The sequence below is a fragment of the Danio aesculapii genome, chromosome 22 (assembly GCF_903798145.1).
Source record: "Danio aesculapii chromosome 22, fDanAes4.1, whole genome shotgun sequence".
Taxonomy (NCBI): Eukaryota; Metazoa; Chordata; class Actinopteri; order Cypriniformes; family Danionidae; genus Danio; species Danio aesculapii.
The window spans coordinates 19,697,432-19,714,049 of NC_079456.1; the positions used below are offsets into that span (position 1 = coordinate 19,697,432).

A 16,618-nucleotide genomic window follows, 5' to 3' on the forward strand; every position below is an offset into this window, starting at 1 on the left:
AAAATCTCAAGCCCTCCAAGGTTAATACACTTTTAGGAATAAAGGAACGAGAGTGGTCACGGCCGTATCTTTTTAAAAAGCGCACATTTGTAACTAAACGGTTCATATTACCTAAAAAAAATCCAAAAGGTACATTTCTGTACTTTTATGTTCTATTATGTTCCTTTGAGGCACCAATATGGATCCTTTAGGTACAATTGCCCCAGTGACAGCTCTCATACCTTTATTTTTGAGAGTGCAAACTAAACACGAGCTTGCAATACGGCCTTGTGCAGAGCTTAATGCTTCCCACGTAGCAGGTTCTTAGACCCTGTCAAACAGTTGAGCTTCAATCACAGCAAAAGTCCTCATTAGCAAACTGCACTGCATGCAGAAGACACAGATACTGATTAAACCAAAAAGTTGATGGGTCTGCCAAGCCTGGCAGACTACTACGGGTTCCCCTCAGACATAAATATCCCAATATTATAATAAAACGATAACTTTAATAAAAGAGATGACCGTAAAAAGGGGTTGTGAAACTCATCCTTTATATAACACCATTAAAGATCATTAAGATCCATCATGCCGGTTCATCCATGTAGGGGGTGTTACTGCAAACAGGTGGAGGTAGAGCTGGGGCTCGCTGGTGATTAATGGGGGTCTTGATGGTGCTACATTAATCTGGTCAGTGTGACATTTACAGGGGAATTGAAAACCCCATAGTGTGATCACCTAACGTGTTCCACTACTAGGTGAAATAAATATAGACTCGCTATAATGTGCTCGATGCTCTAAATGGTGTTGGACATGATCGACCTCTGACCATGACCCATCAACCGTCGGTTAAGGATAAAAGAGTGTGCAATTCATGAAAAATGTGGTTTGTAATGGACCTAGTGGCCTATGTAATACATCACAACACGGGCCACCTTCAAATGCTGGCATGATACATCCATCCATTCATTAAAATAAAACATGCAAGGTGGACGAGAGAAAAGTTCAACAGTCTTCTCGAAATTTCCATATGGATCGGTCACAGTACATCAATTTTCAGCTAGGTCTATGATTTCATGCTAAATTTAACAGATGGATCATTATAATTGGGCTATTGTTATAATTCAGCTGTAACATAAGCAGTGAATGGTTTTATTATATTGTCATTAAATGGTCAAGTGTTTAAATAAGAAGGGGTTTAACGCCCGATTCACACAGGGCTTCAGCGACAACGCTTCACAGAGGGCGTGTCTGAAGTTGGAGCTGACGCGATCATCATAGCAGTGTCAGCCAATGAAAGAAGTCCACAATCGGCTACTGTCCGAGCTGGGGAAGTTGGATAATGCGATCTGATTGGCTGATGCTCACGTTGGCACTTGAAAAGTTGGCAACTTCTGCAGCAAGCAATGCAGCATAAGCAGCACCGACGGACCCACAATTCAGTTCAGCAACACTTGACGTCACCCATTCAAAGTGATTGGGAAGCGTTGATGCTGACCCCTGTGTGAATGGGGCGTAACATGCATGCAAGCTTAAAGTAAAAGGTTTCACGATGTGAAGAATGTGTATTATACTAGCATATCTGATTAAAGCTGATGTATATCAGAAATTTCATAAAGTCCAATAAAATTTGGTGACCTACATTTATAGAAGTAGGACATGGTATTTTAGACCCGATCATGCAGCCTGAAGTAGAAAAGCAACTCAAAAATAAGTTATTGGACAAAAATCTTAAACGGGTTTAAAATCATGACCCAAAATAGAAACTACACATATCGCAAATTATATATCTGTCTAAAATATATATATTTTTAAAGCACAAACTTACTCACGCCCTTGGGCAATAACAGCATTGTATAGTCTTATTTGCCTTGTGTTCTGGCCTTGCATGTAAACATCTTCCTACAAGCATTTGAAAAAGGGCAAGCAACACTTTTACAAAGCAAGAGTCAACAATGGCACCTTGACATCAGCAGAACCCCACTGAGGACAACACAGACCATTAGGACGCTATTACACATTATTTCCACTGCCTAGATACACGGACCAGAGGGATGAAAACGGAAAAGGCCAGGCACATGACATTGCATGCTTTCCCAAGAGGGATCGAGGAATGAATGAGTGCAGCTCTTCAAAACTGTAGAGGAATGAATTAGACCTGAGGCACACCCATGTCAATGGGGTCCAAATGACATCAGACGTACCACTCATTTGACTTCCAAAAGCAGGGAAATTTGAGCCAGTGTTTTTGCATATTGATTTAAACACTGGAAAAAAAAACCCGCCAGCATTTAAAGGTTGATGTGCAATGGGCTTTACTTAAAGGGGTCTTTTGGTACAAAAATTACTTTTGTAGGGTGAATTGAGTTGTGCAGTTGTTGTGTGTGTGAAATACTGCCTATAATAGTTAAAATCCACTCACACGTTGTTTTATAGTGTCTCAGAAAAAATATTCTGCACTTCTCCCTATGTTGACATTTTTGTGAGTAATAAATCCTGTACATTTGTTATGATCTCTCTCCTTTTAGCATAGATATCAATCCATACACCACATATAAAGAGCCCCTATTTTCCATTATAAAAGCTGGTTTTGGGGGTCAACAACAGGCTGATATGCATGCAAGGTCAAAAAAAAAAAAACTTTCATTAACTTATAATATGCATTTTTTTTTACCTAATTATGCCAAAAATTCCCATATGATTCGTTCAGCAATTGATTTGTTCCGAAACCCCTCGTTACGCTGTGTTCACACCAGATGCGGCAAGCGTGGAAAGAACGCACTACATTTTAAGTTTACTGGCTTCATTCGCATGTCAAATCCGCTTCATTTGCACATCAAATTCAGTTTACAACATTCGGATTCGCATGATGGGAAGGGCTTCTGTCTGCCTGGTGACTCTAGCTTCGTTACTAAATGGCTAACATGGATTTTATTGAGAGAGTTGCTGTGTTTATGTGCTTTATGAAGGCTGAAAAACAGCGGTGATTCGTTTGGAGCCGTGTCTAAGTCCACTAGATCCATTCAGAGGTGCACCCAGCTCTGTGAGCTCATAAACTCCTCCAGAAACTTAACCTGGATGATGAAGGTTTTCAGCGGTGCTTCTGACTAAGCCGAGCCCAGTTTGATGAACTGTTGTCGGTGTTGGCAGGAGCATTTTCCCCCAGGACACCAACAACAGGCGCTACGTCATAATCATGCCCCCACAAGAGCAAGCTCCTGATTGGTTAACACGGTGCGAATGCCAGCTGAAGTTGAGATTTTCGAACTAGAGCGGTTTGTGTGAAACCCGCGATACACACGTTGAGCGCATCAATCGTGCAAAACACTTAACACGCACCACTTCATTCGAGCGAATTGCATAATTCGTGCCACCTCAATCGCATCTATCGCACCACATTATGTCTATTCGCATCTTTGCATTGACTTAACATGTAAATCACTCACGCTGGACGCTTCTTCCGCGTCTGGTGTGAATGCTAATTTGTGCTGATTGGACCGATGACCCAGTCTGTTGTGATTGGTCGACTGCGTTCAGCGCGAGACATACAGAAATGCCCACCATAGCTATGATTTTACTTCTGACATCATGTACCTCACTCAGGAGTCAGGACATGCATTAGGGCTTCCCCTACCGTAACACACCTAAAACATGGATTGCCGTAAAACTCGTCAATGGCAGGGAAGCGATTTCTCTAGTCAATGACAGGGAATGTGTTTAATGAAATCATTGATTGAGTTCACGAACATCATAATACAATTCAGACATGTAAAGCACAAATATTGTCCATCAATTGGGTCACGACTAGCAGCACACATCCTTGAACCAATCCCCATAATTGTAAGCTGCTTACTTTTCTATCGGTTTCATTGCTCCGTTTGTTAGACGTTTGCTCCAACTTTTTTTGCAGTCCGACATGTGTCAAATGCACAAAACGCCCAATTTGCCATGTGTTATTTGCTCGATTTGCGCCACAGGCCGTCTAATTGCATCTTTGGATTGACTTCACATGTAAATCTCTCGCACTTCATCCGCATCTAATTACTGCACAGGTTGCAAAACAATTTCCCCTACTTCCATGTAATGACTGTGAGGGCGCAGGTGAGACATTTTTCGAGAGGCACTCCAATACATCACGTGCGCCGTGTGTGCAACGTCTATAAGTTATGTAAAACAATTAATTACAAGCTGAAATAAATATAATTTGATTATATGGTTTGGAATTGGATGTTTTATGAGATTATTTAGATTCTTTGTGATTATTTTGCGATTAAGTGAAGAACTTTTAATTGATTTTGCAGATGATTCAGCGATTGTGGAATCGCGAAAAACTAGGAGTCTGGTTTATTTGTAAAATGTAGTACAAGTGGGTGGAGAACCAGCTTATTTGCATTTAAAGGGCCAAAGACAAAAACAGTACGTTTTGGCTTAAACCCTAAAAGAGTCAATTTCAACAACCTATGAAAAATTATCTGTTGGAGTACTGTAAGCTAAAACATCACAAACACACTCCGGAGACATAATAGACTTGATTTACATCTTGTAAACAGGGGCATAATGGGTCCCCTTTAAACTTCCAGAATTAAAAACAGAAACTGAACCTTGTTTTAGGGGCTAGGTCACACCCAGCAACAGCAGCAAATGCTCAGCGGCGGTGTCACAGACGGGTTGCCAGATGCTCTCTGCTGGATCCCACTACACACTACAGGCCACCGCTGTGCCGCCTCAGCTCTGTTGCTGATGCTATCTGACAGCAGCGCGGGCCGTCTGCATGCAAAACCTCTGTCGCGATCCTTCATTCTTTCACTCCCAGCTGCACAAGACCTTTTTGACAAGCAGTGCTACTGAGATCAGGTTGTGATGGAGAGCGAGGGTTGAGCCCGCCTGCTGGGCTGAGAGAGTTTGGACTCCCTGCTGATTTCCGCTGAAGAAGAAGTGAAGTGAAAGAACTCAAAGATGACTAAACTAAAGAACTTACCGTGTCTTTGGGAAAGGAGAAAATGCAGAGTCTGATTTCTGTTTAAGTATGAGCCTTGCATCTCGCAATAACCTTAAGTCGTCAATAGTGTAGTGGTGTTTGAAGCACAATTCACACAAAGGTCACTTACAAGGTGAAATGAAGACTTTCCAAAGCTTGGACCCAGGTGGTTAAATGGAAAACTATTTATGTTAGAAGGTTTCTTTGTAAACACTTACAATATGATTCCTGATTCGGTGATATGGCTGAACTATAGGAAGTCCCAACGGTGTTACCCATTCCACTGTCCGTCCAGATTTGGCAATTAGCCTAGCACTCTCAGTCAGCCATTCCTAAAAGAGAACAAACATTCAATATGTACATATTTAAAAAAAATCTGGATCAAACCAAATTTACATCACAAAATAATTTTGAACTATGATTCATCATGATTATGGCGTCATCTAAAAATAAAGTAGTCACAGACAAGTAATCAACCACTGTGGTAGTAAAAATTGTAATAAAGTAAGGTATGGGTCTCTGCACAGTTTTGCTCTAACCCTAATCAAACACACCTGATCTAACTAATCAAAGTGTTCAAGACTACAGACCACTAAGCAGGTGGAGTTGGAGGTCGTTGGAGCTAAACTATGCAGAGATGTGGCCCTCCAGGAATAGAGTTTGAGATAATTGAAGTAAGGTTTTCTAGTTAGTTATAGGTTGCTGAAAAAACAAAACCCCCTTTTTTTATAATAAATTGGCATCCTCGTAAAAACCTGGCTATAAAGTAGTTGTGATAAAAACACTGCCAGGTTGTATTAGTAAAAAAACTATAATAATGTAGTACACAGTTATGATAGTTGAAACAATTTAGATGCACAAGTGGCAAGTACACTCAAAGTACCCTATACTTGTAACAATTAGTCTTTAGCAAAAAAAAACTGAATTAAAATATCCAGTTGATAACATAGTTTTCATCTGTACTAGCTGGAAAAATCCATGTGCAAATCATAGACGTGGTTGTTAGAAATTGAAAACAGTAGCCCTTATCTGTAACAATTCGTCTTTACCAAAAAAGTATTAACAATAAAGCGGTTACAATAATGAAGTTAAAACAAAGTATCTGTGATTGCCTTCTGCTTTGCCATGTGGACAAATTCAGACGCACATGTGGGATACTTTGACGAAACAAAACTAAGAAACCTTTTCAGAATCATAAAAAATGGCTAAAAATAGTTATAAATAAAGTAGTTTTCAGCTACGCTAGTTAGAAAAATGTAGATAGCCAAGTGGAATGTCGTTGCAGAAAAAAATGAAATTAATTTTTGCAATGATTTAGCTTCACCTTAAAAAGTATTTAATATAATATTTTAGTGTATTTCATACACATAAATCTAGTTGGAACTAGTTGGAAAAATGTACGTTCACTAGTGAGAAGTTGATGCTGAGACTAACTGAAACATTACTCTATTTCCTCAACAACTTGTCTTAATATGGGGGGAAAAAAAACGCTTAAAAGAAGTTGCGATAAACAGACTCCTGGTGTGCTAGTTGGAAAAATCCAGACGCACAGGTAAGAATTTATTGCAACAACAAACTGAAACAAAACTAAAAATATTGCTAAAAAGTAGTTGCAATAAAAGAAGTATTACTGAAAAAAAATGCGAAAAGGTAGTCTCTGGCTATGCAAATTCTAGATACACAGATGGGAAGTTGTTGACAAGACAAACTGAAACATTACTCTATATCCACTAACAATTTGTCTTAACAAACAAAACAAAAAATTATTGCTAAAAAGTAGTTGCGATAAAAAGTAGTCCCCAGCTGTGCTAGTTAAAAAAAAATTGGGACAAACACGATAAACAAGCAAGTCTCTGGTTGTGCAACTTGAAAAATTCCAGATGCACAGGTGGCAAGTTGTTGCCGAGACAAACTGAAACATTACTCTATATCCACTAACAATTTGTCTTAAAAAAAACAAAACAAAGAGCAAATCGCTAAAAAGAAGCGATAAAACAGACTCCCTGTGTGCTAGTGGGAAAAATCCATATGCACTGGTAGGAAGTTACTGCAAAAACACACTAAAGCTAAGCTAAAAACATTGCTAAAAGTAGTCTCCAGCTGTACTAGCTTGAAAAATCAGGACAAACTTAAAAAATTAAAAAAAAGATTGCGTGAATAATCTCTGGTTGTGCGAGTTAAAAACATTCCAAAGACAACATGAAAGATAACTCTATATCCAATAACAATTTGTCTAATAACAAACAACTTGTCTAATAACAAACTGAACCTAAACTAAAAATATCGTTAACGTTCTTTATCGTTAACCATAACTAAAAAGTAGTTGCGATACAAAGTAGTCTCCAGCTGTGCTTATTAAAAAAGCTGGGACAAACACGATAAAAAAGACTCTGGCTGTACTACTCAGAAAATTCCAGACACACAGGTGGAAAGTTGTTGCCAAGACAAACTGAAACATTACTCTATATCCACTATCAATTTGTCTTAACAAACAAAACAAATCGTAAAAAAGAAGCTGCGATAAAACAGACTCTTGGTGTGCTCGTTGGAAAAATGCAGATACACATGTAGGAAGTTGTTGCAAAAACAAACTGAAACTAAACTAAGAATATTGTTAAAACTCATTAGTGATAAAAAAGTAGTTGCAATAAAATGTAGTCTCCAGCTGTGCTAGCTAGAAAAATTGGGGCAAACATTAAAACAAAAACAGCAAAAAGGTAGTTTCAGGCTGTGTTATTTGGAAAATTCTAGATGCACAGGTGGGAAGTAGTTGCCAAGACAAACTGAAGCATTACTCTACAGTATATACTGTGCACTAACATTTTGTCTTCAAAATCAATAAAAAGAAACATTTAGATGCACAGGTAAGAAAGTTATTGCAAAAACAAACTGAAACTAAACTAAAAATATTGCGATAAAAGCAGTCCAAAATCGACTTGAAAAATTCCAGATGCTCAAGTGGGAAGTTGCTGCCAAGACAAACTGAAACATTTCTCTATATCCACTAATTTGTCGTAAACAAATCTCTAAAAAAACAAACTGAAACTAAACTAAAATATTATTTATGCTTTATCGTTAACGTTTTTTATTGTAAAGTCTTGCTGAAGAATAGTTGTGACAAAGTAGTTGCGATAAAAAGTAGTCTCCAGCTGTACAAGTTTAAAAAAAATCAAAACAAAACTAATAAAAAAAGGAAGTCTTTGGCTGTGCTATTTGGAAAATTCCAGATGCACAGGTGGGCAGTTGTTGCTGAGAGGAAGCGTTTAAAAAACCTGCTGATTCGAAGCAACAGTGCTGTCTGCGCATCTTGGCAGCCAGAGTGGCGTCGTCCCCAGTGCTCACCCCAAAACGCTACGTCTGAGATAAATTCCTCTGCTCATCTGGAAGCGGGGTCAGGCCTGAAGTGGCTTCATTCATCAGAGCCCCCCATTTTCCGCTCCTGTATCACCTTCTGCCGGTAACAGCAATGATCAACTACCTGGACTGAACTGCCAGCCCTCCTGAGGATCTGACCTATTTAGGAAGCTGGTTGTGTCTGCAGGCGAAGTGGGGGATATTTCACATTCGCTCTGCCTGTCTGTGTGTGTGTCTCCCCGGGGGCTGCAACAGGAGACAGTGAACGGCTGGTCCTTGATCTACTGCACCAGAGATGTTCATTGCTTTTTTTGTTTTGTTTCCTGCAGCAGTAATTCATGAGCTGCAGCCAGATGCATCATGGGACAACTATATCTAGCGATTCATAAAAATAAGCTTGTTTTATAAAAAATAAACAAATAGAAGCAACAAGGGTTAGGGTTTTTGCTTGAAATCCTCGATACAAAGATATAAAGAGGTTGATACGATTTTGAATTCATTACGATTTTTCAATATTATGAGCACCAAAAGGCAGAATTAAATTTATTTATTTTATTTTAATAACAAGAATATATTTCAATATATTCTAAAATCGAATTTATTCTTGTGATGGCACAGGTGAATTTTCAACAGCCCTTACTGTAGTCACATCACAAGAAAAAAAGTCATCTTGCCACTTGGTGGGTGAATTAATAGAAGAAAATAGTATTTTTGGTTGGCTCTCTCTAAAATTACCCCCAAAATAGTAATGCCTGTGAATAATATGAAGAATTTAAAAAGATATCATGGAATTATCTTTTGTTATAAAATATTTTGTTGTGATATGCAAAAATAGAGTCATAATATATGCAAAATAAAATATTAAGTTTCCGACCTTGTATATAGGAAAAGTCCAGAAAAGTTACACATCTTTTCAAATGATATAATGCAATATGTTAACTTAGTACTAAGAAACAAACAAAACAAAAAAGAAATAAATAAAGAAAAGAAATAAAGCGAAACAAAACAAAACAATAAACAAACAAAAACAAAAAAACCGAAAGGAAAAGAAACGAAAGGAAAGAAAATGAAACAAAACGAAACGAAAACAAAACAGGGGCGACACCATGGTGCAGTAGGTAGTGCTGTCGCCTCACAGCAAGAAGGTCGCTGGTTCGAGCCTCGGCTGGGTCAGTTGGCGTTTTTGTGTGGAGTTTGCATGTTCTCCCTGTGTTCGCGTGGGTTTCCTCTGGGTGCAAAAGGCATGTGGTATAGGTGAATTGAGAAGGCTAAACTGTCCTTAGTGTGTGAGTGAGTGTGTATGGATGTTTTCCAGAGATGGGTTGCGGCTGGAAGGGCGGTTGGCGGTTCATTCCGCTGTGGCGATCCCAGATTAATAAAGGGACTAAGCCGAAAAGAAAATGAATAAATGAATCAAAACAAAACACGAAACAAAAAACAAAGCAAAACAAAACACGAAACAAAACTAAACAAAAAACAAAAAACAAAGCAAAACGAAACTAAATGAAACTAAACACGAAACGAAAAACGAAATAAAAAAATCAAAACAAAACAAAAAAAGGAAAAAACTTAATGCAACAAAAAAACTAAACAAAAAAAACACAAAACAGAATGAAATAAAACAAAAACTTAAACATAAAAGATAAAACAAAATAAACATAAAGGTTAAACATAAAACAAACATAAAAGGTGCTGACATGTTACTGAATTATTTTTATTATTTTGTTTAGTTTGCAAGTAAAAAGCAAATCATCTTACAAAATGTTCTACTTTATGATAACTAAAGTGAAATTGTGTACCTGAATCTCCCGCGTTCCAGTGAACATTTCCTTTAAGCTGTTGAAAACCTGAACCACCAGGTAATGTGAAGCATCCCAGACATAGTCCTGTGGATTCAAATTAGCACATTATTATTATTTTATGCATATGCAACAATACTAAATTCTTAATCTGAATCTAAAAGGCCATATTAGGACATGAATAATTCATGTGATGATACTTTAAAGCATTTGTTCACACTTTTTGATTCAATTAACCTGGATTTATCGTGATTTCTTCATTAATGTGGTGTATTTGATTAAACACTGGTGTGCACAAAATAAGCAAAACGAGACTAAGAATACGAGTAGGTAGTAAGTCCCCTTCCAAATGAAATCTTTTGCAGTTCTAGTGAAATCGGAATCAGATGCAGCACAGTTTCAGACAATACATCATTTCTCAAATGTTTAATTTCTAAGGCATAACCGATTGAATTCTAGTCATAAACATTAGATATTAATATTACAATTGAGTTTCACTGTTCAGAAGAAAGACTAATTGTGCAATCATTCACAAGTTCAGATGAGGGCACTTCTCAATTTTCTCTTCATTTCTTAGGTTGCAATGTTTACATAACAAAAGCTTATGAATTTAGTTTTAACATTGATAGCAACATACAGTGTGGTCCCATGTGCGCTGTTAAAACGTAATAACTATGGCGGCGTGAATGAAATGCAGCACATGTCACTTTTTTCACATGAAAGAAACCCTAACTTCAGAGCTCACTGACTGGACATTGCGCAAGGACATGCATTCAAACATGCACAGAGTCAGTTCAGAGAGTAATTAAAGGTGGTGTATAAAAGTTTTGACCGTTCTAAACCATAAAATTCCATAATATGTTTGCAGATATTTAGGAAACATGCAAAGTAAACATACACTACCCGACAAAAGTCTTGTTGACTATCCAAGTTTTAGAAACGACAAATAATAACTTGACTTCTTGTTGATCATTTGGTATCAGAAGTGGCTTATGTGAAAGGCAAAGGCCTCTAGATTATGCTTATCTTACCAAAATAAAATGATCATTACTTGATTTTTAATTATTTAATTAGGACAGTAAGGTCTGACTTTAGAAATAATGTACAGTATAGGATATAAAGTCATTGTGCAGTGAAAAAAGAATTAATATTGTGTATGACTCCCATGAGCTTGGAGGACTGCATCCATACATCTCTGCAATGACTCATATAACTTATTAATAAAGTCATCTGGAATGGCAAAGAAAGTGTTCTTGCAGGATTCCCAGAGTTCATCAAGATTCTTTGGATTCATCTTCAAAGCCTCCACCTTCATCTTACCCTAGACATGCTTAATAATGTTCATGTCTGGTGACTGGGCTGGCCAATCCTGGAGCACCTTGAACTTCTTTGCTTTCATGAACTTTGATGTGGAGGCTGAAGTATGAGAAGGAGCGCTATCCTGCTGAAGAATTTGCCCTCTTCTGTAGTTTGTAATGTAACAGGCAGCACAAATGTCTTGATACCTCAGGCTATTGGTGTGGCCATCCACTATGCAGATCTCTTGCACGCCCCCATACTGAATATAACCCAAACCATGATTTTTCCTTAACCAAATTTGACTAATTTATTAAGTTACTAAGTTATTATTTGATGCTCTTACAACTGGGATCGACGACAAGACATTTGTCAGGTAGTGCACTTGTATCTAGACTAGTATCTGAAAAACAATGCTAAAGTCAGTTATTCTGCTTTGAAAATGTGCATTCTGTCAGAACGTCTGTCTTTGTTTTGATCTCTATAACCTGCCCACTGCCGGTTTACACAGTTATAATACAGCACCCTGGGTTGCCTTGGTGGAAAACAAAAAATGTGACTTCTTCAGGACAGTTAGCAGCTTCCAAAATGAGATAAAAATACACATTATGTAGTTTTTAATTAGCAAATAATATAAATACATAATATAAAATAAATTACAAACGTAATCTGAGCAGCATGTCCACACAACACAATAAAATTCCAAGTACAAAATTTTACATACGTGTATTGAACAGTGGAGGTTCAATATTAAATTGAATATTGTGGCATCCCTAGTGAACACTATGTGAACTAAATGTATTAATTTCAATTTTGGTCCTGACCAATCGAACCAAGAGAATGCTATAACAAGTGTGAGCACTCAACAAAATAAGCAAAATAAAACGAGAAGATTCAAACAAAGCAAAAATCTCCAAAGAGGCCTGGAGACTTGAATAAGGGACTTGAATAATAGTTATAATAGGAATAAAAGTTTTTGCTTGAGCCAGCAGAATGTGGCGATGAGATCCCCCGACTCTACAGGTGATAATTCCTCCCTCATTCTCTGAGGCCTGGCGGAGACGAGAGTAGCGTCACCTGTTTCTATGGTGGCCCACTTGGGGAAATCAAGACTGACGCAAACAGAAAGAGAAGTAACTCATTCACCTGTGATGTAAAGCAAGATTCATATCTTCAAAATGAAAGGCTGGACAGGCAAATTTTATGGAAGAAAATGTAAGAGAAAAATGGGACTTTGTGTGGCATAATTTAAGATATGGTAATAGAAACAAGATTTAGAATTTTCCAGCAAACACGTTGTTTGTCTAAAACTCCCAAGAAGCCAGTCATGAACACAAAGCTGTGCCTTAATAATTAATATGGTCACTTTACTTTAAGGTACTATTAGTGCTATTAACAACTATGACTTTTGCCTCTTTAAGCTCCTAATTTGCTGCTTATTAGTAGTTATTAAATATTCTGTATGTATGTTTTTGACTCTTTTAAAGCATAAAAATACCATAACGTGTGCAGATATTTAAGAAACATGCTACAGTAAGTGAACATACATGCTAAATGTCAGTTACTCTGCTTTTTAAATGTGCATAGGGTGTTGAAATGTCTGTCTTTGTTTTGGTTTCTATAACCTGCCCACCGCCGGTTTAAAGCAGCAGCCTCTGAAATGAGACGCAAATCCAAAAACATTAGTTGATTTTAATAGCAAACGATGTTAGGCATGGAACAATTACCGTTTTTTTAAAGGTATACCGCAATTTGGAAAAGTCAAGGTTTTAAAACCCCCAAAATGTTCTGTAATACCTTTCCTAAGGTAGGTGTGAGATTTTTTGTTTACATTTTATTTGTTTTTTAGGACAACAGTAACTCTGTTACTATTCTAGTAAAAAATATTCAAAGATGCCGTTTTAAATTGTAAAGAGATCTGTATTTTTTAAACAAATGAAGACAGCAGAAGTCTATTAATCTTTTAAATTATTTAGCCTGACATGTTTACTGTTTCAAACTATTACAAATCTTTCAAAAAATAAAATATGTTGTTTTCAAAGGGGAAAAAAGTTTGTTTTTTTACCCAGACATTTAAAAAGAATATATTTTAGAGGAGTGCTCACATATTGATATTTTTATTCAAGGTTATCATACCGTCAGAATCTTATACCGGCCCATGCCTAAACTATATAAATATTACAAACGTGAACATTAGCTGAGCATCATATATTGTAACGCCATGTTCTAATGACACAAAATGTGACAAGATTGTAGCGACAAGCAGTTTGTTTTGCTTGTCCCAGACGCAAGCAACACAACAGAAACATTTAAATACAATCATTCAGAAGCACAAAATAGTGCATTCACTGCACTTCAACGAAATGGTAAGGTTTAGAATCTGATTAATACATATTAAACCTCTTTAACATTATTAAAAGTACATGCTGAGTGGCTGAAATTTGTTGGTTTGTAATCACAAATTGCATTTACAGTTCTAAAGTTCATTTTCAAATACATTTTCTAAATATTTCTAACTTCATTCTAAATTATAATATATGAATAAAATAATGGTTGGGGGCTTGGAATGTTGCGTCCATATTTGCTTTCAAATATCAACATCATGTCAGCCAGGTTAGTTTCATGTGAAAGTCTGAGCATTTTTTAATCTTTCCTGCAGTTTGCTATTCCATCTCTGATAATTTTAACCAAAGTGCAACAAGTCTCACCCTAGGAAAATCATCGATTTCCTTCAGCCGCTTTTCGATTTGCAACCGTCCCCCGTAGCGAGTGACGCCGTAGACCACCGTCATGACCGTCTGCTTCACCACCTTCCTGCTGATGAAGCCCTGCAGCACCTGCGCAATCTTCAGACCCCTCTCTGCATCCCGGACTCTGAACTCTTCCACCTGACAGAGCCAAGAGTCAATATACTTATTCATCACATATTTGTTGTGTTAGGAAATGTGTCATGGCAGAATAGTTAATGGGGTTCACTAATGTCATATTGGTGGATGTTTAAAAATGTATAAATTGTTATATTTATTAGTGTCATTTATAAGAAAATACTTAAAGTTTTGGTCAAGCTTTTTAGTCCAATTGTTAAATATTTTTACGCACGCACGCACGCACACACGCACGCACGGACACACACAACATATTCAACTACTTTTATTCCAGCTAAACTGAAGAAAATATACAAAACGTTACAGAAAATATCGTGAAACTTTCCCTGCTCTTTTAAACATCACATGGGAGAATATTTAAAAAGGAATAAAAATTTCAGCGATTGCTGAATCCAATGCAAAAATCAACCAAAAGTAGCTAATTTTTGTGACCCTGCCAAATTCTTAATTTAATACTAAATAAATCACAAAAAAATGGAAATAATCTCATAAAACTTTCAATTCCAAACCATATAATCAACTTACATTCATTTCAGTTTTCAATTTATTGTTTTATGTGACTTACAGATATTGCATATGCAGCGCATGTGATGTATTTAAGTTTCTCTCAAAAAATGGCGTCTCATCTGCATCCTCATAATCATTACATTACATAAGAGATGCAATCATTTGCAGTCTGTGCAGTAAGCAGACGCAGGTGACGCGCGAGTGATTTACATATGAAGCTAATGCAAAGATGCGCTTAAACATCTTGTGGCACAAATTGGGTGTTTTGTTCGTTTGACGCGCTTCAGACTGCAAAGTAAAGTTAGAGCAAACATCTAACAAACGGAGCAATGGAACAGACAGAAAAGCAGGCAGCTCACAATGATTGAGGTTGATTCAAGGATGACGGCCGCTGGACGTGACCAAATTTAAGGACATTATTTGTGCTTTACATCTATAGCTGGTATAATGTGTGCATAAAATCGATAAATGTTTTCACTGAACTCTTTTTCTGCAGCTAACGAGAGAAAGCGCTTCCCTGCCATTGACAAGTTTTATAGCAATCCGTGTTTTAGGTGTATTACGGTAGGGGAAGCCCTAACCTAAGGCATGTCCTGAGTGAGGTACATGATGTCAGATGCTCTGGGGAGTGAAATTGAGAGAAAATAGCGGACTACCTAATATGGTAAAATATATATATATATATATATATATATATATATATATATATATATATATATATATATATATATATATATATATATATATATATATATAAAAATAAAAAAATAAAAAAAAAATAAAAATAAAAAAAAAAATCGCAAAATTATCTGCAAATTTCTGGGAATTAACACCAAAAAATCTGTCATTTAATCAGTAGTAATAATAATAATAATAATAATAATAATAATAATAATAATAATAATAATAATAATAATAATAATATGTAATGCACCTTACATAGTACCATAAATAATGCCACAATCATAACCGCTTTATTCATGATCATATTTAAACTCTTAAACTGTCAAGGACACAAGAGACCCCCGATTGAGAATCAACACTCTCTGACACATTAATAGCTGTAATTCAGAAACAAAATCCCTAATAACAGAATCAGCCAAACTGTCCTTCACCGTCAGTTAAAAATAGCTTGATCTGCATGAAGGAGGAGCAGCTTCATTAATCACACACACAGATGAGGTGTAAAAAGTTGTTGATGGTCTTATTAGGGCTCTGGAGAGCTTAGCCAACCAAAACTAAAGCACAATGAGGCTGTTTAGGCCACATTTTGACTCAGCAGATGGCTTTCGGAAAGAATAGTGTACAATGGTATATTTAGAGCATATACTGCGTTCCTAAATATAGGCAAATCGATAGGGAGGTCGATGTATCTCAGATTGTGTTCTCGAAAAAAAAAAAATACACGCAGACTTCCTAGAAATGAAAACTGGAGCTCTGAGATGAAAAGCTGAGAGATTATTATTAGATCAATATTCAGATTTGATTCAAACTTAAGTAAAGTAGTAGAAGAAGAATATTATTATCGGTGTTTATACATTATTAATAATAATGCATTATATAACAATTTTAAATAATGATTATATATTTGAATTACGATACATCCTAACATAAATACTGGTAATTATAAAACAACATTACATGTTGAAATAAATAATAAATACATTCAATATAGTAATTCTAATTACATATCCAAACATTTATGTACAGAATTATTTCAGTAATTGAAATGCATCGATTCTAAATAATGATATGAATGCATATATTGTATAATAATGTTATATAATAGCAAAAACAACATGTACAAGTTACAGCTACATAAA

The 16,618-nt window shown here is 36.4% G+C and overlaps 1 protein-coding gene across 1 annotated transcript in view; it reads right to left on the bottom strand.

Moving 5' to 3' along the window:
- The window catches only part of polrmt (polymerase (RNA) mitochondrial (DNA directed)), a 79,903-nt gene that overhangs the window by 23,238 nt on the left and 40,047 nt on the right, over nucleotides 1–16,618 (bottom strand). Inside the window, exons 13-15 of the mRNA XM_056447698.1 lie at nucleotides 14,112–14,291; nucleotides 10,108–10,194; nucleotides 5,173–5,286 (exon numbers count right to left, since the gene is read on the bottom strand). Coding sequence (XP_056303673.1) covers nucleotides 5,173–5,286; nucleotides 10,108–10,194; nucleotides 14,112–14,291 — 381 coding nt within the window. The remainder of the gene's footprint in view (nucleotides 1–5,172; nucleotides 5,287–10,107; nucleotides 10,195–14,111; nucleotides 14,292–16,618) is intronic.